This window comes from Genypterus blacodes, unplaced genomic scaffold (genome assembly GCF_046128005.1).
Source record: "Genypterus blacodes isolate CSIRO-AG114 ecotype Tasmania unplaced genomic scaffold, CSIRO-AGI_Gbla_v1 ptg000055l_1, whole genome shotgun sequence".
Taxonomy (NCBI): domain Eukaryota; kingdom Metazoa; phylum Chordata; class Actinopteri; order Ophidiiformes; family Ophidiidae; genus Genypterus; species Genypterus blacodes.
In genome coordinates, this window is record NW_027466867.1 from 6,244,624 (window position 1) to 6,272,350 (window position 27,727).

At 44.2% G+C, this 27,727-nt stretch overlaps 2 protein-coding genes across 8 annotated transcripts in view; one reads left to right on the forward strand and one right to left on the reverse strand.

Annotated features, from left to right (window-relative positions):
* The window catches only part of LOC143002019 (uncharacterized), a 92,561-nt gene that overhangs the window by 38,088 nt on the left and 26,746 nt on the right, over positions 1-27,727 (reverse strand). For 4 of the 7 annotated variants that reach the window (XM_076151937.1, XM_076151939.1, XM_076151933.1 and 1 more), the window contains exons 2-17: positions 13,816-13,917; positions 12,844-12,942; positions 11,228-11,326; positions 10,240-10,338; positions 8,680-8,865; positions 8,174-8,197; positions 7,029-7,127; positions 6,236-6,334; positions 5,594-5,692; positions 5,205-5,402; positions 3,869-3,967; positions 3,390-3,488; positions 2,694-2,792; positions 1,539-1,736; positions 1,008-1,106; positions 150-248 (exon numbers count right to left, since the gene is read on the reverse strand). In XM_076151937.1, coding sequence (XP_076008052.1) covers positions 150-248; positions 1,008-1,106; positions 1,539-1,736; positions 2,694-2,792; positions 3,390-3,488; positions 3,869-3,967; positions 5,205-5,402; positions 5,594-5,692; positions 6,236-6,334; positions 7,029-7,127; positions 8,174-8,197; positions 8,680-8,865; positions 10,240-10,338; positions 11,228-11,326; positions 12,844-12,942; positions 13,816-13,917 — 1,797 coding nt within the window. The remainder of the gene's footprint in view (positions 1-149; positions 249-1,007; positions 1,107-1,538; positions 1,737-2,693; positions 2,793-3,389; positions 3,489-3,868; positions 3,968-5,204; positions 5,403-5,593; positions 5,693-6,235; positions 6,335-7,028; positions 7,128-8,173; positions 8,198-8,679; positions 8,866-10,239; positions 10,339-11,227; positions 11,327-12,843; positions 12,943-13,815; positions 13,918-27,727) is intronic. The other 3 variants (XM_076151938.1, XM_076151934.1, XM_076151940.1) reach the window with 1 other exon arrangement.
* LOC143002224 (microfibril-associated glycoprotein 4-like) lies at positions 20,358-22,359 on the forward strand. The gene is made up of 6 exons (XM_076152221.1): positions 20,358-20,421; positions 20,544-20,590; positions 20,714-20,911; positions 21,199-21,295; positions 21,542-21,709; positions 22,086-22,359. The coding sequence occupies exons 2-6, from the start codon at positions 20,546-20,548 to the stop codon at positions 22,334-22,336; spliced, it is 759 nt and encodes a 252-aa protein (XP_076008336.1). The 5' UTR covers positions 20,358-20,421; positions 20,544-20,545; the 3' UTR covers positions 22,337-22,359.

Here is a 27,727-nt window from a genome sequence, read left to right on the forward strand (position 1 = left end):
TGAGCAATATTACCAACGACTTCTTACTGGAAACACTCTTTGGATCACCTTTGAATATTTGTGTGTGACAACAGAGAGAGAGAGAGAGACAGAGAGAGGTGGAGAAAGAGAGTAGAGAGAGAGAAAGAGAGAGAGAGAGAGGCCCTTACCTTTGCAGCAGCATGTGGTGAAGCTCCCTGGTTGAGCAAGAGTAATGCCACCTTCTGGTTATCATAGTGAGCTGCCACATGCAGTGGTGTTAGTCCACTCTGAACAAACACACATATATGCAAACACAGGCCTTGTTAGTCAGCGATAAATGTGACGTGGCGACATTTACTGTGAAAGATTCTATTCTATTTGTCTCTATACTGTGCATGTGAGTAAAGATCAGATCAGGAAACGATTCTGTGTGTTCAGTGAAGATACAGTATGATTGCACATGAATGTATTTCTTTGTATGTATTAATTCACCAAAGGCAGTCAGATTCTTGTCTCAGTGCTCCTTTTGAGGCTTATTGGAAATCCCCTACATTTGTTCTACTTTCTCTCAACTGAGGAATTACTGAACGGAAGAAATGGAAATATGGAACCCATTTAATACACATTTCACAATAGGAGGCATTTATGTCTGATCATCTCTTTCCACAGTTCCGCCTATCATTCAACACATCATTATCACGACTACCTTAGCCAAACACACACACATATACACAAACAACCATATGCACACTTTCTAAAACAATGCCGTCAAATATGGTGTACTCATTCTATAGATTCTATAATGTGTGTGAGCTTACACTTTGCAACACCATTGTAATGAAATCTAGCAGAGAGCAGGATGAAGTTGCTAAGACGGTTGTTGTGACAACAACATAACACGATGAAGAAAGACGTGATTCATACAAAATGACTGTGTGATGACAACCCACTGGATAATTAAGTCCATCTGTAGAATACAGACGTATAAGGTTTTGGCCTGTTCCTCTGTGTGTGTGTGTGTGTGTGTGTGTGTGTGTAGGCCTCACCTTCCCTGCTGCATCTGGGGGAGCATTCTTTTGCAGCAGCAGATTGGCCACCTCAATCTTCCCATACTTTGCTGCTACATGCAAAGGAGTGAAGCCCTTCTGCAAAGACACAAGAGGAGAAAACTTCATTTAACCACAGTATAACAAAAGCTCATTTTATTCTCTCAGTTCTGTCTTGCCTTATATATTTTACACCTCGATCCTCTGATAAATTATGTGTATTTAATAAAACATTATTGAGTTAATTGGAGGGTTATGTCACTCAAGCAAAGGAAATGACTTTGATGTGATGTAATACAGTGAGAGCTTGGGCTGTGGAAAGAACAAAAACGATGTGTGTCACAAGTTTTACATCAGATTCTTTTGCAATGAGGCAACATGTAGCAGCGAGCACGATTTAAAACAAAACCCTCTCCAGACAGACCCAGCGGTTTCCTGGCTCAAGCTGCCAAATGCATTGATCATATCCGTGCGTATCCATCTGCCCAGATATGTATGCAAGCATTAACATGGGCCACCTTTGGTTTTTACCTTGGTGGTAATGCCCAGACTGGCCCCCTGGTCCAGCAGAGCGGAGGCCACGTCTCTGTGTCCCTCCCTGGCGGCCAGGTGTAAAGGCGTGTACCCTGAGCTTGTCGCCGCGTCCGGGCACGCTCCGTTGGCCAGCAGCTGGTGGACGATGTCTTGCTTGCCAAGACGGCTTGCGATGTGCAGCGGAGTCTGGTCCTCCTGGCAATCACAAGCGAGAGTTTGAGACAGAGGATAGAAGTAAATCCAGACAAGAGAAAGTCTTGGTGTTCCACATTTGTGTTTCAGATGTTTGCAGTCAAAGCCTGAGCGGTTTCCTTCTCCGCCCTTCTGGAGAGATTTCTGCTCCACATCGTCATTCATTTCAAATATTCAGAACCACTATTAGTGAGAAAAATGTCAACATAAAGGACATGGTTTGCTTTGCTACATTATCTTAAGCCTGCAGCCAAATTTGCTTTTGCTTTTTCAACGATTAATCTACAGATTATGTTTTCGATTAGTCGATTAATCTATATTTCTATAATAATCTATATATTAGACTATATTTATTACGCAATATAACAATTATTTCCCCCAAAATAAACATCTCATTAATATTTCAATATTTTCTTCAATAATACTTCTCTTGAAAACAAAGAAATGCAACAAAGATTTGCAATGCATTATTCCACAACTAGCCACCTTTTGACTGATAATCTCCGTTTTACAATCCAACATATTGCTTATTGAATTCAAGTAAAAGTGACGCAGTTTGTTCTCCAGTAGCGTGCATGCTTCCACCTGGCGCAGCCATCTTACGTCATTACGACGCACCGGCGCACGGTTATGCAAATCGACGTATTTACATAATCGAGTAGTCGATTAACGTCGACACGTCACCCCGCCCCTAAATATTTGATCTCCTCCAAAATGGTTATTTACTGTAAACAAGTTTTGGCTCTGTGTGCTGAGTCATCAAAAAGGTGCAATGACACAATCACAAACCCCTCTTGTGGCCGGACTTAAGTGGGATCAATGTCTTTTTAATGAATCCAATTTAGGAGGTTGATTTTCCTCTAATTCCTCCACGACTTAGAGTGAGTCAGTTAATTGCAAAGCCCCTTGCTGTTTACAGCCACACACACACACACACACACACACACACACACTATCTACCTTTGACTTGGCATCGACTTGAGCTCCATTCTGGACCAAATACCGCACGACATTGGACTGTCCTGCTCTTGCAGCCATGTGGAGTGCAGTCTCTCCTCGCTGAAACACACACACACACACACATGCGCACAAACACAGGGACAGGAGAAAGGCCTGGTTGTTATTCTCTTCTGCACACCTTGCGTCTGCCCTCACCTTGTCCCTACTATGTCTCCTTCTCTCTCTCTCTCTCTCTCTCTCCCATTCGGTTGAGGACACGATCGACTGATACACACACAGAGAGGGAGAGAGAGAGAGACCCCCTTGCTCACCCCACCCAACTCACCATAATGACGTCCTGTAATGGTTCGTTTCTACGGTAACCTGGCCACAGACACGCGTGGGCGACCAAAAACTTGGGGTTGAAGAGTTGAGTGCTCAGTCATTTTCCCCTCTTTTCCTCTCTCCCCTCTTCTCTGTTCTACTGTTTGCTTATTACTCTGCTTTTCTCTGTTTAATCCCCTTTTATTCACCATTTATTTATTTTCTATCTTCCCTGTAGTTTCAAAGTTTACATGCAGTATGATTACAGACCTTTATCCCCAACACAACCCCTTCTTTCTTTTCATTTACTACTTATCCCTTTTCTCCTATTGAAAATGCAACGACTGACAGCGACGAGCAACACACAAAGAGAAACAAGGTCCCTGAACTCACCACGTTACTCGTGTTTGGCGAAGCCCCGTGGTTGATTAGCTGATGGACGATGTTGTCGTGTCCCATAAACGCAGCAACGTGGATGGGGGTCAGACCAGACTAGTGAGCGAAGAGGAAGGAACAGGAATGAACGAGTGAAAGAAGCGATTAGTGACATTTGCATGTACGACTGAATGTGTATTTACCATTTACCATAAACAACAATAACTTAACTCTTCTTCTCCCAACATAATATTCTATAAAATTACTTTAAATAAACTTCTGATTATTGTAACATGAACTGAACCCATAACACAAGTTATCCTGTAAGCTTCCAGCTCTAAAAGAAAAGAAAACTACAGCATAGGTACTTTAGACAATGTAAACCATGTAGTACACAAGATTCCTATATTCTGGTATACATTCATTTTCGATCATTGCCTACTGAAACGTAATCATCCCTGTCTCACACACACACACACACACACACACACACCTACCTCAGTGACAGCTTGTATAGACGCTCCATGCTTCAGCAGCAGCTCCATCACCTTGACTCTGTTCTTCTTGCATGCAATGTGTAGCGGTGTGAAACCATTCTGAGGGCAAAGGAATCAAACAGGAAGAGGTGAATGTTTGAGCGGGCGGCGTTGCGTTGCGCGGTGTGTGTGTCTCCACGCGGTCTCGCAGGGCTGGCAAAAGATGAATCTGGACGTCTGGATGGAAAACACAGTACAATGGCGGATGGTTCGTTCCCCTTTTTCCCCCCTTTCTTGCATTCTTTCGGCCTACAAACCAGGCGAGCATGTGTTGAAAGACTTGACTGCAAAAAAAAGAAGGAGAAGTATGTATGCTGAAATAGATACTTTCTTTACAACTCACTCTCCTCTGTCTCTCCAACACACACATACACACCCCTCCTTCCCTGTACACCCTTGGCTTTGAGGTTTCCACCTCTGTCCTATGACTTCATCTTCCTCTTTGTGTCCTCCCCCTCTTTTCTCTCCTTTTTCTCCCTCCTGCTATAAAGTCCCAGCGCTCTAACCACACCCAGACTGCTCCCATTACAGAGCTGAGATGAGCGCCTGATGCCAAGACGGCGGTTTGGGACCCAGGAGCTGCTTCTCGTCTCCTTGCCTTGCCTCCTTTCCTTTTTACTCTCCTCCATTTGCTCCATCTACGTCCATTCATTTGCTCGCGTTTCAGACAAAAAACAAAGTAAACAAGGAAGAGAGAGGATGGAGGGCGGGAGTGGGAGAGGGAAAGAGAGAACACGAGAGAGAGAGAGAGAGAGGGAAATGGGAAATTTTCCGTTGGCTGGTTGCTGGATGCTGAAATCATCAAGATCTGATTGCAGCACTTGAAGCGTTCCACTGCAACTTTAACAACACTGCAGCGTCATTTCGATCCTCCGCCGCAAGGCAACGTCTTTATTTTCCACGTTTGGGAGACAGAAACCCTCCTTTGCTGCCTCCTTCCCTCTTTATAATTGTTGCTTTTGCCCACAGTTCACTGGCCTCGTCATTACCGCTATCTTTTTGCGTCTCGTTCTCCTCCTCCAGCAAACCAAAACTAAATCTCTTCCTCCTCGTTTTCCACATAACTTTTGCGTTCTCTCTGCTTTCGTCCATCAAAACAGACAACTGATTCACAGCCCTCTCGCCCACGATCATCACGCCCGCCTCGAACTGGAAGCAGAAGAATTCCTCTCCCTTGTCTCTTTACATACAAAGGATGAAAGAGTGAATCTCTTTCCTACTTGCAGCCCACACCTCTCTTTCTCTCTCTCTCTCTCTCTCTCTCTCTCTCTCAGCAGCACATTTCTGCCATTCTCACCAATGCCTTGGCGTTGGGGTTGGCCTTCTTGTCTACGATGACCTTTGCCACCTTATAGTGCCCGCAGTGGGCCGCCACGTGCAGCGCTGTCAGGTAGTCGTTGGTCACGTCGTCCACGGGGACCTCATGGTGCAGTAGCAGCTGGACACAGTTGAGGTGGTCGCCCTGTGTTGCCATGTGGAGCGGGGACAGGCCGTTCTGGAGGGAAACAACAGTGGGATGAAAGTGACGCAATAGAAAGACGGAGATCAAAAGCATTCAAAGCAAACAGGATCAACTTTGAAACAAGAGAAGAAAAGGGTGAATACAGGACAGAATGATGGAGATTGTTTGAAAGAGAGAGAGGGGGAGAACAAACACACACGCACACACACTGGGTATAGTTGTACCTTGGTCTTTGACAGTATTGGAGCTCCTCGGTCCAGCAGCATCTCCACTACCTGCTCATGGCCGCTCCTGGCTCCACAGTGGAGAGGAGTCAGACCATCCTGAGAAGATGAAAAGCAGAGGACCTATTACCTACTGACAGTGTCCTTGAGCAAGGCACTAAAAGCCCTGACTGTGGGTGTAGTAAATAGCTGAGGCTCATTGTTTTTGGTGTCGAGGTGTTATTGTTTCTGTGCACTCAGAAGCTGCTGAGTTGCTGCTTCCTGCTTTAATAAATAACTTTCCCTGCAGTTTACGCTGCAAAAAAATTGTGGGGACATAAGAATGCTGTTAATTATGTGTCAGATTTGTAAGTAGGTAAACAAAAATTAGGTAATTAATCCACTGGGAGTTTGCTGTTTTTGTCTATCTGTATTTCTCTATGTTTAAGTTTTATACTTGATTTGAATATGTTTTGTCATATTGGAAATAAACTCCTCCACCATTGGACCAATGCAAACCTGATTAGAAGTGAAAACACACATTACAGTTATCCTTCCATTAAACACACTGTGTAACATTCAAGAGATACAATTTTTCTATGACAATAAGTCTGTGTTGGTCAGTGACACGTGTGTGTGTGTGCGTGTGCGTGTGTGTGTTACCTTGGTGCGTGCATCTATCTTGGCCCCTCTCTCCAGCAGCAGTCGCACCATGTTGCTATTCCCACGTTTGGATGCAACGTGCAACGGTGTGATGTCATTCTGGGGAGAACATAAAAAGTTTAAAAGCTGATGAAAACTGAAATGACGTAATAAAGCTGCATAAAGCAGTTCTGTCTGTGTGTGCAGCTTTTCCATAAGCATCAGTAGGGAGAGATGGCAAGATGAAAATGGCACAATACTTCCCTCTAGAGGCAAAAAGTCCCAGACACGTCAGCTGTGTTCTGTTCTGACACGACTCATTTATTTCCATCACTTTGCTGGATTTCCCTTTACCTCTTTGTCCTGACAGAGCGGTGGAAGTTGTGTGTTCACCCTTAACAGGTTTTAATAGGACACTGTCTTGTGTTCTGCGTAATGACTTCTGGCTTCTGTGTCCCCTCGTCTCTCTCTTGCCTTTGCGTATGTATGGATTCCACACATTCTTGTTCTTTCCCATACTGGTGTGCATCCAGTCTACTTCCCACACCCAGAATCCATCCTTTAACCACAGCACACAGACGTTGCATATGTTTCCTGTCCAGCAGAGTGACACGGGCAGCTGTGGAATTACGCCTCACGCACTCACACCGGCATCCACCATATCATCCCTCAAGCCCTCCGATATCAGTCCTGGAGTGAGTGTTTGCAGCACCCACTTAAAATGGCCTATATATGTGTGTGTGTGTGTGTGTGTGTGATTGTCTGTGATATATGACTCCGACAGAGAAAAATGCTTTGAAGCAAAAGCGCCTACCCTTGCTTTGAAGTCCACGGCTGCCCCTCTGTTCAGAAGGAGTGTTGCTACGTTGATATTGCCATAGTGAGCTGCAATATGGAGCGGGGTGAAGCCACTCTGAGAAGGAGACAATCGAGGAGAGAGACAGACAGTTAAAGGAAGGTATAGAAATAGAACGCCTGCTTCATATTGGGTCATGAGCACGTTATGATGGGTCATTATGTAGCAGTAGTGATCAAACAGCAGCAAACTGAGGACCAAGCAGTTTAACAGAGCATGGCAGACTAGGACTAAGCAGCTGTCAAATAGAGTGAAAGTTTGATATATTTGACCTCAAACAAGTGGGAATAGCAGGTATGTATCTTTTGTAATGCATATACAGTGCATCAGCAAATTCACTCCTGTCAAAGGAAACGTGTGTGTGTGTGTGTTTGTGTCTGTGTGTGTGAGTTTGTGTTGTATCAAGGTGGAGCTTTTTTCATGTTCTTCCAGAATATATTGTGGATCTGTATGTGGTAAAAGCCACGCATGCTGCTACACTTTCATCTGACAGGAATGATATTTTCAAACCAGACATGCAGGTCGGCATGCATCAGAATTAGTCGCTTTACTGTGACAATTAAGTTCTAAAATGGGTTGCCTACTCAAGCAAAGTCAAGATTTTTGATTCGAAAACAAAAGAAACTGCTACGAAAGAACTTTAAGTGCATTCACGCTACAGCATATTGTTGTTGAATATTGGATTTGCATGTAAAAGCTCAACTGCTAGATGTCTAGATGTCTTCTTCTACGTCAGTGCCACTGGAGGTAACATCTAATATGCTATGTCTGCTGACCAAATATGTCATCTGCAATAAAAAAGAATTACCGGTACAAGTGACAATTGACACTTCGAAAGTGTCCGAGGCGTACCCGAGGTATCTGAAAGCTTTAATGGAAGCAGGACGGTGGATACAAACAAAACAAAGTCAAAATGCGATGCAGGCTCACAGAACAGGGACACAGGGTGAGCTGCTGTCAGAAGCAAAAGCTTTCAGGCTTCTATGTAGCATTTGTGCCAGCAGGCAGAAGGCTTTGGCTTGCAATGGCGACCATGAGTGAACAATGACAGAAGATAAGAGAGAAGAGAAGATAAGGTCAGAGAAGAGACGAGAAAGTTATACCTCTGTTGTTCTATTCACCATCATCTAGAAGGGGAGGAGGTAAGGGGGGAGTGGTTGGGTGGGAGAGAAGAACGAATAGAGGGAGGAAGAGGAGGAGGAAGAGTAGAATGGGGTGGTTAGTGCACCACAACTACAACAAGAGCAACACCAACACTATGGCTGCACCAAGCTGTAGGATGAATATGTGGGAAATGTAGGCCGAGGTAATGAGAGTAAACCCGACTGGATGGTGCAACTCTCCCTCAGGCTGAAGCGCTGGGCCCGAGTTTGAGGCCGAGGGTGACGTCATTTCAGTGTCCAATATTATGTATTTGGCAAAATATGGTAAGTGTCTCACCCTGAACCGTTTTAATGGTATGATTACTTTCGAACATGTATGTATTCTTAGAAAAAGCACCATCAAGTCTACAATATAAAAGACAATGACAGGAAATTACTATAATGTACATAGAAGAGAACTAAGGACAAACACTTCCTCTCTACCTCGAGCGTGGTGGACAGCATACCTTGGACTCCACGTCGGCGTTGTGGTCGTTCTGCAGGAGCAGGGCGGCGGCTTTGGTGTCATCCTTGCGTGCGGCGATGTGCAGTGCAGGGAGGCGGACCTTGCCTTTCGTGTCGTTTTCCAGCAGGAGTGACACCACCTGATCATGGCCCTGCTGTAACGCCACCGCCAGAGGAGTGAAACCGTCCTGAAGAGCCGGAGGAAAGACAAAAAAATGGAAGATGTGGGACAGGAAGGAGAACATCTGTGTCTAGGTTTAAGCAATTTAGCATCAGTACGCCCACGCGTCTAAGACCAGCTGCCCTCACACAGACACACACACACACACACACACACACACACAGACACACACAGACACACACACACACACACACACACACAGAAAATGGAAGCCAACTCAAAGTACTGCCCTTCTTCATCTGATATGTGTACTTATTGACCTTCCGAGAGAACAACAGCAGGACACAAAAAAAAGCACCAAAAGAAGTCATTTTGATCTATGGGCTTCAAGCCGTAAATGCACAAGAACACAGCATTGTTTTGCTTCTCGAAAATAAAAATAGACACAACAGAAGGTAGAGACTTAAAATTGAGATACTTCCTTACTGCTTTAAAAGATCTGACATGGTCGCCTTTGAGATTCTTCATTCTTGCGGCACTCATGTTTTTATTTATATTAGCTTCAAACCCAAAAGGCTTTCACAATATTTGCCACTGTAATAAAGTGACTCAGAAATGTAACAAAGGAGCGCAATGCTCACAAAAACACCTTAATAACAAAAAGGCTTTCTTTCTCCCTAATGCTATGCTGACATAGTAAAGTATGAATTATTAAACAATAGGAGTTTCTTCAAACATGGATATATATTTCTCCACATGAATAATTCAACCCGTCTCCCACCGGAGGAGACGGGAGGGAGGAGACGAGGAGGGCAGACAGGCAGGGAAGGACAAAAGAGAGGAATGGGACGTGGCGAGACGGAGAAGTACAGGACACAGCAAAGCCTGAGCTGAGATGACAAATTGTGTGCCTGGTTAATGGAAAACATAAAAGCATCAACACCATGTTGTCCTATCAGAGAGGGAATCAGAGTATTTGTGGCGTAAATTCCACCTTCCCAAACTTATGAGCTGCTTATTGTAAAATTCATTGCCAGCATTGGCTCTATATTTGTGATTTAGAGAGAGATTTGATGGGGGCGAAAATGTTTCTGTCACACTTCATCCTTGCAGGGGTGGCAGTTGGCTGCATGCCGCCACTACGCGCAGATGATGGATCGGGCTGGCACGATCGCGGCATACGGTAACTCCTGCTCGGCTCCTCGTGAAATCACAGGCTCCTCCCGTTTCCGGAAGCTGCACGCGGGCCAAGGTCACTGTGAACCGAGCACGTCGTCGAGCTGCCTGCCACTCTCCCTTCCCTCTCTCCCTTCTCCCGTCTTATTTCCTTGACAAAACTAACTAACTACTACTAAATTCACATAAACAGTATCTTGCAATGCAGCACCGTAATTGCAGGGAGGCTGTAGATGGTAGGGTGTGTTTTGTGTTTTGTGTTTACCTCAGTGGCGATGCTCTGACTGGAGCCGTGGTCCAGTAGGAACTGCACCACGTCCATGTGATTCTCCTGAGCGGCCATGTACAGTGGAGTGAAGCCATTCTGGAAAGTAACAAAGCATAAATCAAAAGGACAAGTCTAGAGATTTGCCTCTTAAGCTAAACCAAAAGGATATTTCTCCTTTTTGAAAATTAGATTGTATTGAAATGCAGTTGTTGTGCTTTTTATTCTGACAGTTTTACCTATATAACTGCTCATGCATGTAAAACTATGGCAGACATTCATGGAGTACACACGCATATACCAAACACCTGATAATGCTGATAAAATGACTCGTAAATGACTCTACTTGTGTATGTGAGAGAGCGAGCGAGAGAGAGAGAGAGAGAGAGAAGCACCAGAGTACAGCCATCAAACAGATCACTATAGCAACAAGAGGTCTTCAAAATCACTGCAGTGTGCGGCAAAGTACATCCTCCTCTCCTTATTTAGGTCACCCCTCCATGCACGTCCACCAAATGTGAAAACACCATAAACAATCACAACGACACTAAAGATGTCCTGGTTAGTGACTCAGATGTCTAATGCTCTTTGTTGCCACCTTGTTACAGAGCTGAAGGTTATCACTTTCTATAACAACTTTATTTACGTTACGCTCTATTGAGGGAACCAAAGAGGTGCAGAGAGAAAGATAGCCTCAGGCAACACTTTGATGCTGACATCATTATGGTTGCTGTGGAGACCAGACTATTGCAGGTCAGAGCTCTGTGTGTTTGTCAGTGTGTGTGTGCTTTGTCAGCAGCTTTGAGCTACCGCCCTGGCCCACATTCAATAGTCAGCAGCCATCCAAATGCACTCACAATCAAAGAGGAAAGCAGCAATGCACAAAAGAGAGAGGGTGTGTGTGTGTGTGTGTGTGTGTGTGTGTGTGTGTGTGTGTGTGTGTGTGTGTGTGTGTGTGTGTGTGTGTGTGTGTGTGTGTGTGCTTTACCTGAGACTGGGCATTGACATTGGCCCCGTTGGTGACCAGCTCCTTGACGACATCTGTCTGTCCAGCCAGGGATGCTATGTGTAGGGCTGTGTTTCCTTTCTGTTTCAGAGCACACAAATTCAAATTACTCTGATTGTTTGTGGGTAATAACACAGATGTCTGTCTATCTGAGCGGGGGGGCGGAATTAATTTGACATATTTGAATGGTTGTCAACAGCAACAAAACAATATTTCCCTTTCATCTTTAAGTTGTTATATTCTGCTGTAACCCGATCACTGTTGTGGAAACCGACCATTGTGAGACCAGAGACAAACAGAGCGAAGGAACGAGTGACAACTACAGACGAGGCAGTGATGGAGATATAGAGGAAGGAAAGAAAAGGGTGAAACGCGGATAATGGGGGACATAACGAGGGGTAGTGACAGGGAGGTGGCGCTGTGATGAGAGGGACGGGCAGATACTGGACCACTCCTGCCGGCTACTGGACGCACCTGTTGTTTCCGTGTCAGTTACTGTACAACAAGTGGCAGCTGCTGGCATGTTGACATTCCTGCTGCCACATACGCCTTAAACATTAAATATAGATCAGCTTAATACAGAAGATTTACTGCTGCCTTCAATTTTGTGAATCAACTGAACTTGTCCCGGCTGTTTTTGTTCATAGTGTTGCGGTGGAATACACAAACAAGCACAACGTGAAGGATCAGAACGTTCCGTGTCTTAGACAGAGACGACAGGTGGTTTGAGAGACAGAGTCCATGTCTTGCATTCCGCAGAGGGCCGGTCTGAAATGATGGGTGTGGCTGGCACATTAAGACAAATGCTCCGGTCTTTACCCACTCAGGGGTTAACTGAAAAGAGTCGAGACACTATTCCAAGGAAATAACATTGGGAATGATTAAGCCTCTCCTGGTTTATGTACTAAATGCTACTGGAATGTGACTATCTACATGATCTATTTCTTCCTTTCTTTTTTGGGACTGATCACTTTTAAAGCAAATTTGCTAGGTGTAAAAACTGTCAAGAACACACACAGAATATATCAGTCACACACATCCAGTTTCCTCCCAAAAGCATGATTCATGTCACCAGACATGCAGTATATCTGCACTGGATTGTCACATATTGCAGCCAAGAAACGTTTATGTGGGATACCCCGACATGTTCTCCTGGCAGGGAATGTCCTCTCACTAAATCATCTCACTCTCACTCTCCGCTAACAGGCAGTCGTTCATCTCTTTAAGTGCTGCTTAAAGCCTCCTGCTGTGACTCTGGGAAGGTGCTGAGGTGGCAACGCATGTGAGCACACATCCCTGTGTGTGCGTATTCACATATGCAGCATGTTATGTGCCAGGGGAATGGATTGTGGTGTGTTTATGTCCTTTGATTGATTACAAAAAGTGGTTGTTTCCTGTCTTTAGGGGGAAAATCATGAGCAGCGCTGTCAAAACTAAAACCCACCCGGTGTGCACCACGTTCAAGTTCATCGCTCTGACGCCTGGGCATCCTATCAGTAGGTTAGGAGACAACATCTCCTCCTGGCTTACTCCTGATGTGCTCTTCCATCCCTTTTTTGCTTCTCATCCAATCACATTGGCTCCTGGGTGGGACTTACCTTGGTAGCTGCATCCACATTGGCCCCCTGCTTGATCAGTTCGGCCACCACTTCCACATGGCCCTCCTTGGAGGCCAAATGGAGAGCATTCAGACCATTCTGGAGAAGATAGAGAGATAGACTCCATTAGCCCCTAGAGTCCTCATTTTCATTCATTTCATGACTTTACTGTACTGGATTACAGAATTATTTCTACGCCATTCAGGTGTTTCTACCTTTTCGTGCTGACCCTCCCGTAACATATTCCCTCTGATATTTCACCCCCTAATCCAAGCCTTCCCTGACCCTCCTTCCTGCCCCCTGAACCTCCTGTCCAACCCTTTAAAATCACCCTGTGTGAGCCATGTTAGGCCATGTTTGTTGGCCATGTTAGCGAAATCTTACCAGACATTTCGGGGGATTTGTTTGCTTGAGCCAAACTCTTAGGCCTTTCGTCAGTGACAGTAGCTTCCTTCTTTCATGATGTCATTTGTCACATGTGGGGTTGCTAGGGTGGTTATATTCGTGTCAACTGTGACATTACTCATGAGGTCATTCTGGGGGTTGCTGATTATATGTAAATGAAATGAAAAGCACCCTATGCAAATACAGGACCACACTGAACTCATATTAGGAGTTTGGAGGCGATTGAAGGAATGGTGCTCGTTGCAACTCAGTATAAGGGTACACACATACACGCTCCCTCCCCAATTATGTAAGCAAGATAAGATTTTCGCAATCACAAATGACTGAAAATGAAAGAACAAATACATTTCTCTTTGCCTAAATCTAAATCTGATTAAAAACCTCAAAACAACCAGCCTGTGTTAGAGTATTATGATTTCGGAATCGGAATTTATCGGGAAGAAGTTCCCCCAACATATTGTTTGAAAGTTCGGGAAAATCCCTTTATCAGAAGACCAAACCAGACAGCAGATGTCTCAGCAGTCTGATCCAATTTGGTGCTCTGTTGGCTGCGAGTTAAAAGCTCACCTGATTGCAGATGTTGATGTCCACTCCATTCTTCAAGTATTCCAAAGCTTTCTCGAGGTTTCCGGCCCGAGCTGAGCGCAGATAACAGGCATTTATATCTGTCTGCAGAGGGAAAGAGAGAGGGAAACTTAGAATTTACGGTGCAACAAGCCAGCTTAGTTAGTGAGCAGAAAAGGACTGCAAAGGAATTTACAATATTAGGTTGATATGAGTGTTTGACAATGTGCAGATGGAAATACAGACATCCACAATTCTTCTATTTACAGTAGGTCTTTATACACAATGAGCTGTTTTTTTCAGAATTACTGTGTGTTTCAAACCAACAACCGCACACACACACACACACACACACACACACACACACACACACACACACACACACATCAAAACATCTGAGCACCCTGTAGTTTAGTACCTGTCATTACAGACATGTGTCATCACCAAGTTAAGTGCTGAGACAGAGAGAGGTGTTTGCAACAGGGAATCAAATATGCTGTTTGTACACGTGCCTGAGTGTATATGTGTGTGTGTGTGTGTGTGTGTGTGAAGATTTCAGGGCGTAGCCACTAGAATCAGTATGTGGGTAGAGTGATTTAGAACCCTACAGAAGATGATATGCATGCAGAGAGAATGATAGATAGATAGACAGACAGGCAGACAGGCGGACTCTTATTCATTGCAGTACTGCAGTCTGCCACACCCTAGCCTCCCTAGCAGTCATAGTGACAATACATCAGCTAAACTCTCTCCAGTTACCGTTTGCCAGACCCCTGAACTAGAGTTTTTGGCAAGTTTGGAGACGATTGGGAATTTTCCTCTGGAGAAAAACTTTAATGCTTGATTAATTATTGAACCTATTCACCATTTATTCATAGTATGAGCTTTTCAAATTCCCCAGGTGGGCAATAGTTGCTAAATTCAGTGTGTGTGTACATATGAATCTGCTTATATGTATTTATTTGATGAATGTAAAAACTGAATGTTGTCGGAGGTTTGTAGGTTTCAGTTCCTGACTTGTGTTCCAGAGTGTTTTCTCATGCTCACTGCACCATGATGTTTGTTATTGTAGGCGCATTACTGGCTAAAGCTCAGTGCTGAGCTCATTTCCCACTCACTGAATGGAACTTATCTGAGTTGATCACACTCACTCACTCACTCCTTCACTCCTTCCCTCGCTCACTCGCTCACTCACTCTCACAGACACACACAATGTGGTTTTTGGTGTCAGCATCCATTTGCAGTGCACAGACTCTGGGTTTACCGAACGCTAGGCTGGGAGTTTGGAGGGCCAAACCAGATTGTATGAACAGCTACACGTTGGGACATACAGAGCAACAATAATACAGCAAGATGTAAATATAGACATCAGAACATCCTGCAGATAATATGGGTTAGGCCACTATCAACCCATGTATCACACACAACCGATTCTCCATAATAAAGTAAACATTGAAGAATTCAAACATATAGGGCACCAATGTAGCTCTTGCACACCCAAAATAATTGTATTGTAGCTTATCCTTTTCATTTTGCAAATCAGGTGCCAATATGTCAATCTGGCCTGATCTGATCAATTTTAATGACCACACCACTCACAAAGTAAATGTTTTGCTTATAAAGAGCTGATGTTCAGGAAAACTGATAACGGTGAATTATTTTATTGCTATCATTTATCATTATTGTTGTCATTCTTGCTATTATAGTTAATTAAAGTAGGCTATAATATCAGTGGGGTCGACTTTGCAGTTTTGGCTTTGGCGTCTGAACTGTTGAGAAAATCGGAGGCACATCGCCAAGCCTCTTAAGATAAATGTGGCCCCTGCCTTGGCTCCTCAACTTTCAGGCCATTAGCCTATTAAACATCAAGCTCATTCTTTTAGAGCATCACAGCCTTTCAGCGGCCAGTCTGCACCGTGCGTACTCATAGTCCGGCTGAGCTCTCCACTGTTTACAACGCTTTTGTAAACTTGAAACCAAATAGCCCCCATTACACAGCCACGAAAATACACCTTGCCAGACCACAACTTGTCACAACTTATATATTGACTCTTGTGCTGAAGATTGAGCTAAAAGTATATTCTGTCAAATATTTCCCCAGATTTCTAATTCATTCAAAGGGAATTTGCCTCTGTAAATACGGGTGTGACAATGTATTACTCAGACATAAAGAGATGTAAACATTCAGTACCTTTGGTATGTTCTGCTAAAAGGAAATGAAGTAACAACCCAGCAAAGCCAGATGTAAATTTGTACAGATGTGAAGTCTGTTGTGGTCCTGGACCTATAGCACAGTTTAGTAATTAACCACATTACAACTGTGCCATATAGTCCCAAGCCCTATTGGGAATTAAAAGATTTGAAATGCATTAAGGGGCATGATATCAATATTTGTGTCCAACCAAATATATTAAAGGTTTACGAAAGTGGTTTCAGATTAATTTTGGTACAATTATCCATGAAACTGATGTACTTTTCATTCTTGCCTCGGTGCTGCTATTGAACCACATTGACCGTATGGTAAAGCACCTATGACACAGCACATCCATAAGGCTCCGAGTCTTGTTCCTTCTGTGCCAACAAAAATTGAATAGCCAGTGTGAAATGGCGCTTTGCTAATAAGATGGATGAACAACAGCAAGGTTATGTGGCAAGGCAATTAGGGTAGACTATATAGAAACACTTACAATCTCCACTGCACACCTGTCAAAATCGCGCAGCTTTCTTATTTTGCGATGAATCCAGGTTTAGGCTGAACTCACACTGTGTGAATCTGTCGCCAGTCCCTGCTACACTTGAAAAACTTTCCATTTATCTGTGTCCTCTAGCGAATGACGTAGGAAATAAATAAATCTGACTAATAAATCCTGCAATTTAGTGTGACACAGGCAAAATGATCCTGCTGAGATGTTCTCTGCCCATGGAGTAGGCACATAGAGCCATAAGAGCACAAGCCCTGACATTGGGCATCAGCACAGCATGTAAATAGGCATGTAACCGCATCAAAACAATCAATACATATACGAACGCTGCATTAAAATGGCTCTGATTAAGTCTACTATGGACTGTAATCAGTAGATCAAATACAGGATTAGAATCTGTAAACAGGCTGCTCAGAAATGGTGCAGCACCTTTTTCGAACCACATACGACTTTGGATGTCAGGGATGAAGACTCCCGTCCTCCCAGATCAATGGCAAACAGTATTGGGTAATACTAGAGGCATATCGGTGCGGTTTAAACATGGCACGCTGAAGTGAGATACAGTCCTGATGTGACAGAGAAAGCATGGAACATTCCTATCAAGCTATCAAATATCACTGGCAACAAAATGGTGGATCATGCCCGTAAACGCATGCTACCGGCTTGCGTTGTGTTCATTATCATGTGTCACAGGCAGTGCCAACAATGTGACATGTTGCTTGGTGTGAGCCAGGAATACAATTGTCGCTATGTTGTTTATGCCGTGATTATATTGTCTCTCAAACAGATTATAAATTAAACTGGGACGTATATAGTTTGAGAGATAAACTTTACTTATTAGGAATAGTACTATGTATTTACTTTTCATTGGTACTGATTAATACCGAACTAGGTAAACTTAAAATCGTGTTCTCTCCATATATTCTTAGAGTGATGCAGCATACCACCAGGGGGCGCTTCAGGTGCCACACTGGTGTACGTGCTCCAGTTTGAGAACCATTTACAGTTTCTCTGTTGACAGATGAGCATTGTTCCGTACAAACAATGTAACAAAACTAATGTACTGTAGTTTGCAAACACACATCCTGAAAACAGAGTGTAATTATTGTATTGTATACTTATTATTTTAATACATAATGGAATGGCTAAGTTGATCCATCTACATTGACATTAAAGTGAATAAGAACTGCTAAGCGTTGGTAGAGTTCTGTATGTGCTGCTGGTGGAACTTTTTGTTTATCTATGGGAGATATGTCAAGTATGCCAGCTCTTTACCAACGCCACCCTGCGCCACTCGCACGCTATAGCTACACACATTCCAACTGGAGAGCCACCAATGAACGCTGCCTCGGGACAGGCAGATGATTTGGCATTCATGGTGCAGCTAGGCTTTCTGCAAGATAAGGGAGACTGACCACCTACCGTCAGTTTTACATTTACAACTACTATCTGCTGAGAGGCAACATATCACATTCTATCCATTAGACGTACCACAATACACAGTATACTGTATAGCAGTGTTGACCTACACCCCTCTATGGTGAATATAAATAAGAAACATTATCCAAGACTTTATTTTAAAACAAATAACTGCCAAGAAACAGCCAGAAACAGATGATGTCATTGCCAATTGCTCTTTTTATTGCAACTGATCACTTTTCAAGAGCAACTTTGACTTATATTAAGCCATATTCTTCACTCACCAAACATTCTTTGATATTTACATTACATAACGTTTCCACGGTTTCTTCGATTGGCATATACGCCTGACACCTTGTTATGCTCATTGCGTACACTGCTGCATCTCTCCCTGTCCACAGATGCTGTACTTACTGGATGCTATTAGGTCAGACAAATAAACAAAAACGATCCAGCTGTGAGTCATTACTAAGCTCTTCAAATGCACAGCAACCCAGAGACATGCAAGCTGGTGAACAACTACAGTATATTGCCAGGTCAATGAATATGTGCCTTATTTCAAGGGCTCATAAAGGGCTATCAGTCAGTCATGAGTCAATTCACTCATCTAAACATCTGCGTTTTTTATGCGCCCTCCTCTTCCTCTAATTTCCAATATCTGTCCCTTTTGTTTATCCCTCTCTCCATCTTTCTGCTCTCATTATGATATTTCACAGAAACACAGCAAGAGCATGCGCTCTATGTGTGTCCAAGGTCAGGTGCTCACACTCACTTCACTCGCCATCAGCACCATGCAACTCTACCCACAGCACACACTAACACAGACTAGCAGAGACCAAATCAACAAGAATTATAAGGAATAAAATCAAACTGAAGTCCTGCGCATACTCTCTCTCTCTCACACACACACACAAACACACTGCAGCAGATTGGTGCAGTAGTTGCAGAGTTGCCACTGCGACCCGTCCCATCAGCGACCCCGCACCCCATCCCTCCCTCATCACAGTCCTATCACTGCAATATCATTACATCCTTTTGGCATAATCAGCAAATTCCTCAGTTTTGTTAGAGTTATATCAACGTAGCAGGAGAGCACTGAAGTCTGTATGCACTCAGTGAGCTCAGTGAAGGACCTTAAGGTTCAGTAACAGGACTTACTTCTGTTAGATAGTCGGCTGCCTCCTCCACTGCCATGTTTCTCAGCCTACAGCTGAAAGTGTGAAACCTGAGCACTCAATTACTGAAGCTAACGCTAGCTACAAAGCAGGGGAGAAGAGGGATGGAAGGGCAGGATGGGAGGGGGGTGCAGAGAGAGAGAGAGAGAGAGAGAGAGAGAGAGAGAGAGAGAGAGAGAGAGAGAGAGAGAGAGAGAGAGAGAGAGAGAGAGAGAGAGAGAGAGAGAGAGAGAGAGAGAGAGAGAGAGAGAGAGAGAGAAAAGGGGGGGGGCATTATGTCACGGCTAAAAATACCTGGTTTGGGAGTGACAGAGTCCAGAACATGGAGGGGAGATTGAGTTTGAGAGAGTTCCGGGTGTTAATCTCACACCAAGCCACTCTGGAACAACCCAGGATCAGAGGACAATGCATGTGTGTGTGTGTTTGTGCATTAGAGTCACAGTCACATAATAGAGCCACAGGACACATAACTTTCAACTGCTTTTTACATCTGGAAAATTCCCTTTTAGTTTCTTTTAGCTTGATTATAGTTGGGACTCACATATAAAGTAGGCAGAAAACATTGCATTGTCAACCAGCCATAAATTGGCAAACGCCCAGCGGGGAAAGAGTGAGTGAGTACGAATTTGACATAGTTGACAAGAACGTCCTCAATGCGTCTGTGTGCGTTAAACATTTTTCCAAATTCTTCAACTTGTTTCATACCGTCTGACTGTACTTGGACAGGGGACTTGCATGATAAACACAGAGGCCACCCAGTCTAAAATAGGCTCCAGCCAGAATGTGCTGCTCGGCTGTCAGAGTCTACAGCAGAGCTCTACTTACACGTGGACTCACACTTACACACTCACTATACACACAGAAACACACAGGCGACGGGGTATTCGGGGGCCTTGAGTCCGGCAGGCCTATTAGTAGGACGTATCTTCTCACGTCGATTAACCGACCAGTAAGAAAGCAGGTCAGATAGGCTGAAAGGACAATCAGCTACAGCCTGGCCCAGCAGGTGTAATGTCAGTTTGATTGTTTCCAAAATTTTATAGTTTTGTCACTGGATCATGTCCAACCTGTTCGCTAAGTTTCACTGAAATCGGCCATTGACCTATTGATTATTCTGCTAAGAAATGAGCTAAAACAACTGAAAACATAATCGTTGCTCTGTGGAGGTATGAAGTAACTTTACTGTTTACTGAGTGCACACGGGGGAAACCCAGGGAAAACCCTCATTGTTGCAACATGCAGACGCACACAAATATAAAAAGAATCTGCTAATGGGAACACAGGGAGACATCGGGAACAGGAAAACTAAAGAGGTAAGTTTGTTCATAGATGCGCCATTATAACGTTAAGCTGCTTGTATACTGCATGGACACAATACAGTACAAACTATTCCAAATAAATCTCTACATTTAAATGCTTTTGTACATCTTAACAGAAATGTTCAAAGTGCTTGGTCGGTCAACAACAGATAAAAGAATGATGGTATGTTACAACAGAATTCCTATCTAACAAACACATAGATCGCAATTTGTTTTAGTTAGCTATCTGTAGTTGATTGTACACACATTTGTTCTCAGGCTTTCTTTGTTTTTCTCGTGGCTACAGCTCAGAGTTGTGCTATCAGTGCTGCTGCCTGTAGCGGCTTATCCATCGCCCCCGCCCGTAGACTGTAGTGACATCTACAGAGCGGGATTGGGCCAGGATGGGGTGTACACCATCTACCCGGCAGGCCCCACCTCTCCTGTGCAAGTGTACTGTGAAATGAGCAATGATCAGCTTGAGGTTACCGCCGAAAAGTGGACGGTGAGACAGCAACCCTAACCATAATTCCTCTTTCCGTGTGATTCCAAGGAGAAGTTTCACCCCCAAATTTTGAACCATATTTTGAGTTTTACATCCAAGCTATAGGCAGCAGTTTGAACAATCTAGAGAAAGTGAAGAAAAATAAAGAATAGGGATAAAGAACAGAAAAATTACCAATGAAAGGACTTTAAATAGGATTGGATTCTTGCCTTCATCGTACAAATTGCCGGCTAACCCTGTTTGTTTAACGTCACTTAACTCCATGGCTCATCTGTCGTAAAAACAAGGTGATACAGAGAAGACAAGATGGCACGGTTAGCTTCTACAGGAAGTGGGATCACTACAAGACTGGCTTTGGCAGTGCTGCAGGAGAGTACTGGCTGGGTATGATAAGTCTATGATTATTGTGAAATCTAGCACGGACATTCCTGATCCTACAAAGAGTGAACCTCAAATAACCTCAGGTAGCTGAATGGCTGATTGAATAATTGATTAGTTCCTTCAGGTTAAGCTCAAGTATTGTTTCTAAATGAGATCCATAATGTCACCCAGGATCACTAAACAACAACACACTCAAACCACTGCCTCACTGAAAGCATGAGCCCTGCTGTCTCACCGTCTGTCTTCCAGGCCTGGAGACAATGCACTTGCTTACCAAGACCAAAAGCTACGAGCTGAGGGTGAACCTGGAGGACTTTGATGGCCAGCAGGTCTACGCCCATTACTCTTCCTTCGCTGTTGGTCCAGAGACAGACGGATACCGGCTCACTCTGGGGAGTTTCCTCAGGGGAGCAGCAGGTGTGATTTGCCCATTCAGGAATTGGAAATGACACATTTTCTCAATTCTATATTGATTCAAATGTTAACCTTTACCTCAATAATTGGTTCTCAATCCTGGTCACAGTACTGGAAAGTGGATCCTTCCGTCTGTAATGACCACACTTCCATCAGCCTGAGCAGCAACATGAGCTTAATATTGATGAGATTCATGTAGTAAATCATGCTTAATGTCGGCACATTGAATCTAAAAGGGACAAGTACAACTGGGGCTGACAATGTGTAAAACTTCCATCTACTTTCTTGTTTGTTTTCTGATGAGCACTGAAGAACTTTCACCATTGTAAAGTGATGTGTATTTGTGTTGATCTGTGTGCTTTTTGTGTTATTCCCTTAGGAGACTCTCTAACGGCACACAATGGAAACAAATTTACAACTACTGACAAAGATCAAGATACGCACAATTCAAACTGTGCCAGACTGTGTTTTGGAGGATTCTGGTACACCGGGTGTTTTCGAGCTAACCCCAACGGGGTGTATACCTATGGTCCTGCACAGCCTGCAACCGGTGCATCGTGGGACACCTTCAGAGGGGTGGAATACTCTCTAAAATACATTGCAATGAAGATCAGACCGGTTGTTTTGTAAAATAAAAATTGATCTAATTTGAAGGCGTCACAGATCATTCACAGAGGCAACAGACTGTAAATGTATATGTTAGTTATTTTCTCTAACTGAGCAATTCACCTTCAAAACATTGCTGAACTCAACATAAAATCTCTTTCACAATGATCTGTACACACACACACACACACACACACACACACACACACACACACACACACACACACACACACACACACACACACACACACACACACACACACACACACACACACACACACACACACACACACACACACACACACACACACACACACACACACACACACACACACCAGTTTAATGATCCATCCTTAGTGGTTTATGACATCTCAGAGGGTAATGAGAACGAGAAACAGGTTGCCATGGCAACTGAAACTCCTAAATTTCCAGTGCACCGGGTCCACTGACTGTTGTGGGATGGATGGAATATGAACGCTGTACATTGACATCCAGACAAATGCTTGTATGCTCTGATCAGCCTTATACTGATGTACCAATTCTGCCTCTGGACCTCTGGAGTGCACTGATCATTGATCATACCAGTGTGTGTGGTGTTATGGAAGGTCTGCTCTACCTCTTTCTAGTGCTGTCAAACGAGAACAAGAGAGCGACCAAGATGTCTGGGATGAAATCACACTGTACACCAATGCTGCTGCTCTCAGCAATGAGACAGTTAAGCGGAAAGAGAGGCTTTCATTCATTTGTCTTATGCCCATTCATGAAGTCACATTGCCTTTAGATTCCTGTATTTATCAGTCACTTGCCTTTTCCCTTTTATCTTAATGACTATGTGTGCTTGCTATTAAAGCATTGTGTAGTTGGTATATGCATTATAGTGGACCTACCTGTGTGTGATAGGAGTACACTGGTTACTGTCTGAGCAAGTGTTAATCATCATAACATCCCGCATGCACTGGGAGCTGACGTCCATAGTCAGGTCCTATATCATCCCCTAGTGGTTAGTAAGGAGTATTGCATTATTTGCAGCAGAAACAAATGTGCCCACAGTCTGACAGCTTTTACATATAAATGACATAAAATGAGTGCCCACTTCTTTTTACATGCAAGTATATATGTATATTCTTCATATCTATGTTTTGTCAATATTGTTACAAGTCAAGAATCAAGAGGATTAAGAATGTGTTGTTGAAGATTCATAGATACGTATAATTTCCTGTTATGAAATCACAAGAGAAAGAGCAGATAGAGGCAACTCCTACGTGTGAGTATTCCTGCATCTGATTGGTCAATATATGCTGCAACCCGATTGGCTATGCGGTGACTGCAGTCTCCGTGTCCTCACATCACTTAAGATCCAGGTGGAGGAGGATACAAACATAGCAACAGAATTGTTTTATAGCCTCATTTTAATTAACTTTATGAAAGAAATGTATCAATGTAACAAAATGTGTTCAATAAATATACAAACAGTTTATATGTAGACACACACACACACACACACACACACACACACACACACACACACAGGATGTAAAGGCTTTTGTGCAGGATTATCGGTGATATGATTTGAGTTCAGTCTCATTTTTGAAGATATCCAAAGCTCACACACTTACACAGGTTGTGTGTGTGTGTATGTGTATCATCTTCCCCTCTACCCCCACCTGCTATTCAATTGGCTGACATATCCGTTCAGCTCTCTCCCCATTGGATGACAGCAGATGATGCTGCCCAGCTGCTGCTGCTGCTGGAATACAGACAGTTTGCTGATGTAAGACTCTGTGTGCATGTCTACATGTGTGTGTGTGTGTTTGGAGATTGATTACAAACTACACACACACCGCACAGCCCAGGGAGGGACAGAATTACAGAGAGAGAGCATATAGAGTAATCCCTGACAGACACACCAGACAAACAGTATCGTCAGAGTGTGATACTTATAGCATACACACTCACACGCATGGGTCACAAAGCACAACTGTACACCGACTGATGATGAAAAACACAACACTCCATCACCACCTTACAAAAAAAAGAAGAAGGAAAATAAAACACATCCCTGTACTTAGACAGGGCGCTGGTCATGAATAAATTAGAGCTGTCTAAGCCCACAAGCACACACAGCTCAGAGTGCACGTTGATGCACTACCGGTGTGTGAGCAACCAAAGCCCCTTTCTATGCACCTACATGTCACATATAGGACATACAGGCCAAAGAGAAAACATTTTAAAGGGAATGGATGCTTTTGGTTATTTTCCTCCATTTTTTGTAATGTAATATAGGTGGTTTGTTGAAAATTTGCAAAAAGATGATGTCTGGTCAGTCAAACACATTGGCCCATGTTGTACACACCAGGTTAATGTACGAGGCTAGTGGACAAGTGCAAGAGCCAACGTGTCACTGCCTGCTGGCCAATCAGAAGGAAGCAGGGGGAGGGTAAATAACAACAGATGTTTTCACCCAGTATGCAAAGTGACGCTATAAGCAAGGGGGAGAAGTGGATCGATACTTGCATTGCACAGGTTTCACAATAGAGATGTCCTTCACTGTGACTTCATGCTTTCTATCTTAACAGGGAAGTCTGTTTTGTCGGAGAGCGAGTCAGCTTCGGGCCGCAAGCTGCACGGCTACAGAATCAGAAGACAATTAAGGAATCATTCGGCGAATCGATTGAGCACTTTAGCTGCTTGTACAGCATCGGCGTGTCTATTTCCTCACACTGCACACTCGGAGACCTTCACGTTCGCACACAGGACACAGGAAGCTGTGGTCGCCATCTTAAACATCCTCCCCGCCCGCACTGTAGCTGTTGACAACACTGACGACTGGTTGACGAGACCAGACTGAGTGGATGGGTAGACAGGTAAAGGAGAGGGAGGAAGAGAGAGGGTGTGAGTGTGTGTAGTGAATTGTGTAAATGAGGCCAGTGTTTTTGGCTCGCAGACGCCATAATTCCTGGGTGGTCTCTGCTGCACATCTCAGCACAATGTTAGTGGGCCAGGACATGACTAATCTGAGAACCCCAGAAGGTCTTGCAACAAAAAAGGCAAGAGTGCTGCATGAGCTCTTATGGGTCTTACGCAACGGAAAAAAGCGGTAAGTGCAGCTGCGTGTGCACAGCGCTCACACTGGGAATCACACTCGGAATCACACTCAGCGGTGAAATGTCACGGCGCCGTGCAGCTCCGCTGGGCAGCGGCACGGTCAAAGTCACAGCACAGCATTTCACCCATCCGTCCACCCAACGCCGTCTCCACAGACGACCTGGATACACTACAATCAGACCTTCGATATTATCAAGTGTCTGAGGCCAGGACAGCACTCCGCCTCACTCTGTCTCTCTCTCTTCTCGCTACACACGCACGCACGCACGCACGCACGCACGCACGCACGCTATGGTGTCTGGTGTACTTCCAGTGAGGTAGAGGCAACTTCCGTCTGTGTGTGTGTGTGTGTGTGTCTGTGTCTGTGTTTGTCTCTCTGTCTATTGGCATCTGTCTGAACTAGGCGTGGCTCCTTCACCTTCAAAATGTCCGCTAAATGCCCAGAAGACAGCAGTAAAGTAGCTCTCCTTCTCTCTCTCTCTCCCACACACACACACACACACTGTTTTGCTTTGCTGTACTTGCCATGCCATGGATCAGCCCCTAACCCAAACACAAAGAGCCCATACAGGATTATAAAGGCTCTAAGGGTCCAGTGTTCCCGGATTGAGTTTACTGTCAACAACACCACACACCCTCACGAGTGGAGACTACGTTCCTTTCCATAGTATTTCCTTTACAGAGAATGTTTAGTTACTTCAACACACACACTCCTGAGTTCACAGATCAGGTCACCAATTGAATTTTGGACTAAGGTAATCGTGGGAAAAGAGAGAGAAAACTACAAAACATTCAGGTTATTACTGAGATGTGATGGCAGCACTGGAAAAACCTGTCCATGTAGCATCTCTCTCTCTCTCTCTCTCTTTCTCTGTTGTTTATAGGCTGCCCCAGTTCCTGCTGTCTATCTTCCACTGCGGTGGAGAGAAGAACGGAGCTGCAGGGAGGAGGAGGAGGAGGAGGGTGAAAAGCTTAACAGGCCTAACCAAAATCATCCTCGTCTCCTCATCCTCTTTCATCGTTATATCCCTCTCTCCAATTTCATTCTCTGGCTCTGCTCGCAGGCAGGCAGCTCCCCCACCTAATCAACCCCCCTCCCAGATCCAACTCACTCACTCTCCCTCTCCCTCTCTTCCTCGTCTTTTTTAATTAGATTACTCATGCTTGCACCCCGCCACCCCTCTCTCCTCACTTTTTGATATTAAGAAAGGAGGGGGTCTTATGTTGTGTGGGGGATGTGGGACGTGTAAACCCCCCTCACCCCCTCCTGCCAATTCTCAACCCACCAATCGTGATGCGTGGTAACTCCTGCACCAATCCTGTAGGCCCTGAACGCCCCCCCCTTAAACGCCACGCAACAGAAACCATTATAGTCTGATATGTGAGGGTGGCATAAAACACACTTTCTGTATATTCCTACATGCCGTCCTCTCAACTCCATATCCATAACAATATTTACAATCCAATCTCCTCCCCCGCCGTCCCCGCGCTCTCCTCTCTCGTATCTCATCCCAGCTGCCCACTCTGTCCTTCCTGTAGCTCCGGCTGTCTTCTCCGCTCCTGCGTTATAATGGCATCATTCTATAATTCATGACGTTCTTCCCTCAGTTAGGTCCCTCTTTTCAAACTTCTTCATCCTCGCCGAGCGCTTTTGTCGTCCGTTAGACAGATTTTCATCCGTGAAGGGGCTTTCTTCTTCTTTAAGTTTGCCTGTTTGGTTGAACTGAGAGCTTCTAGTGTATTTCAATATGATTTATAATCAAGTAGAAAAACAGCTCAAATTTATTTTAGATTTTATTCCCCCAGGGTCAAGAATTTAAACGCAAGAATTTAGCGGTTGATATGATGATTAATGATCGAAAGTCCTTAATTTTTGCACAAACGCTTACTTTGATTAACTAATTACGCAAACAACAATCAATCATAGTAATAATAAATAATAATCCAGAAAAGGCAGGGAGAAAAGACAAGGAACATAAAGGAAAGGATGCATATGGGCAGAGGCAATGATTATTGCCCTCATCATGCAGACAATGAAGTGGGGGGATGGGGTGAGGGGGTGAGGGGGATAAACTAAATAACACAGAGTCATAAAAAGATGGGGGGGAGAAAAAGAGAAGGTGGTAAGAGAGGAGGAAACAAGATTTAAATTCAGTATCTTGGCGTTAATGACGTGTCAAGGGATTCTGTGCTGTGCTGTGTGTGTGTGTGTGTGGATACCCCACTCCCCCATTTCCCCCGGCAGAAGTGTGGCAGAACAATACATCCTCTTGCCATGTGACCGAGTGAGCGGAAGGGAGGGAGGGAGGG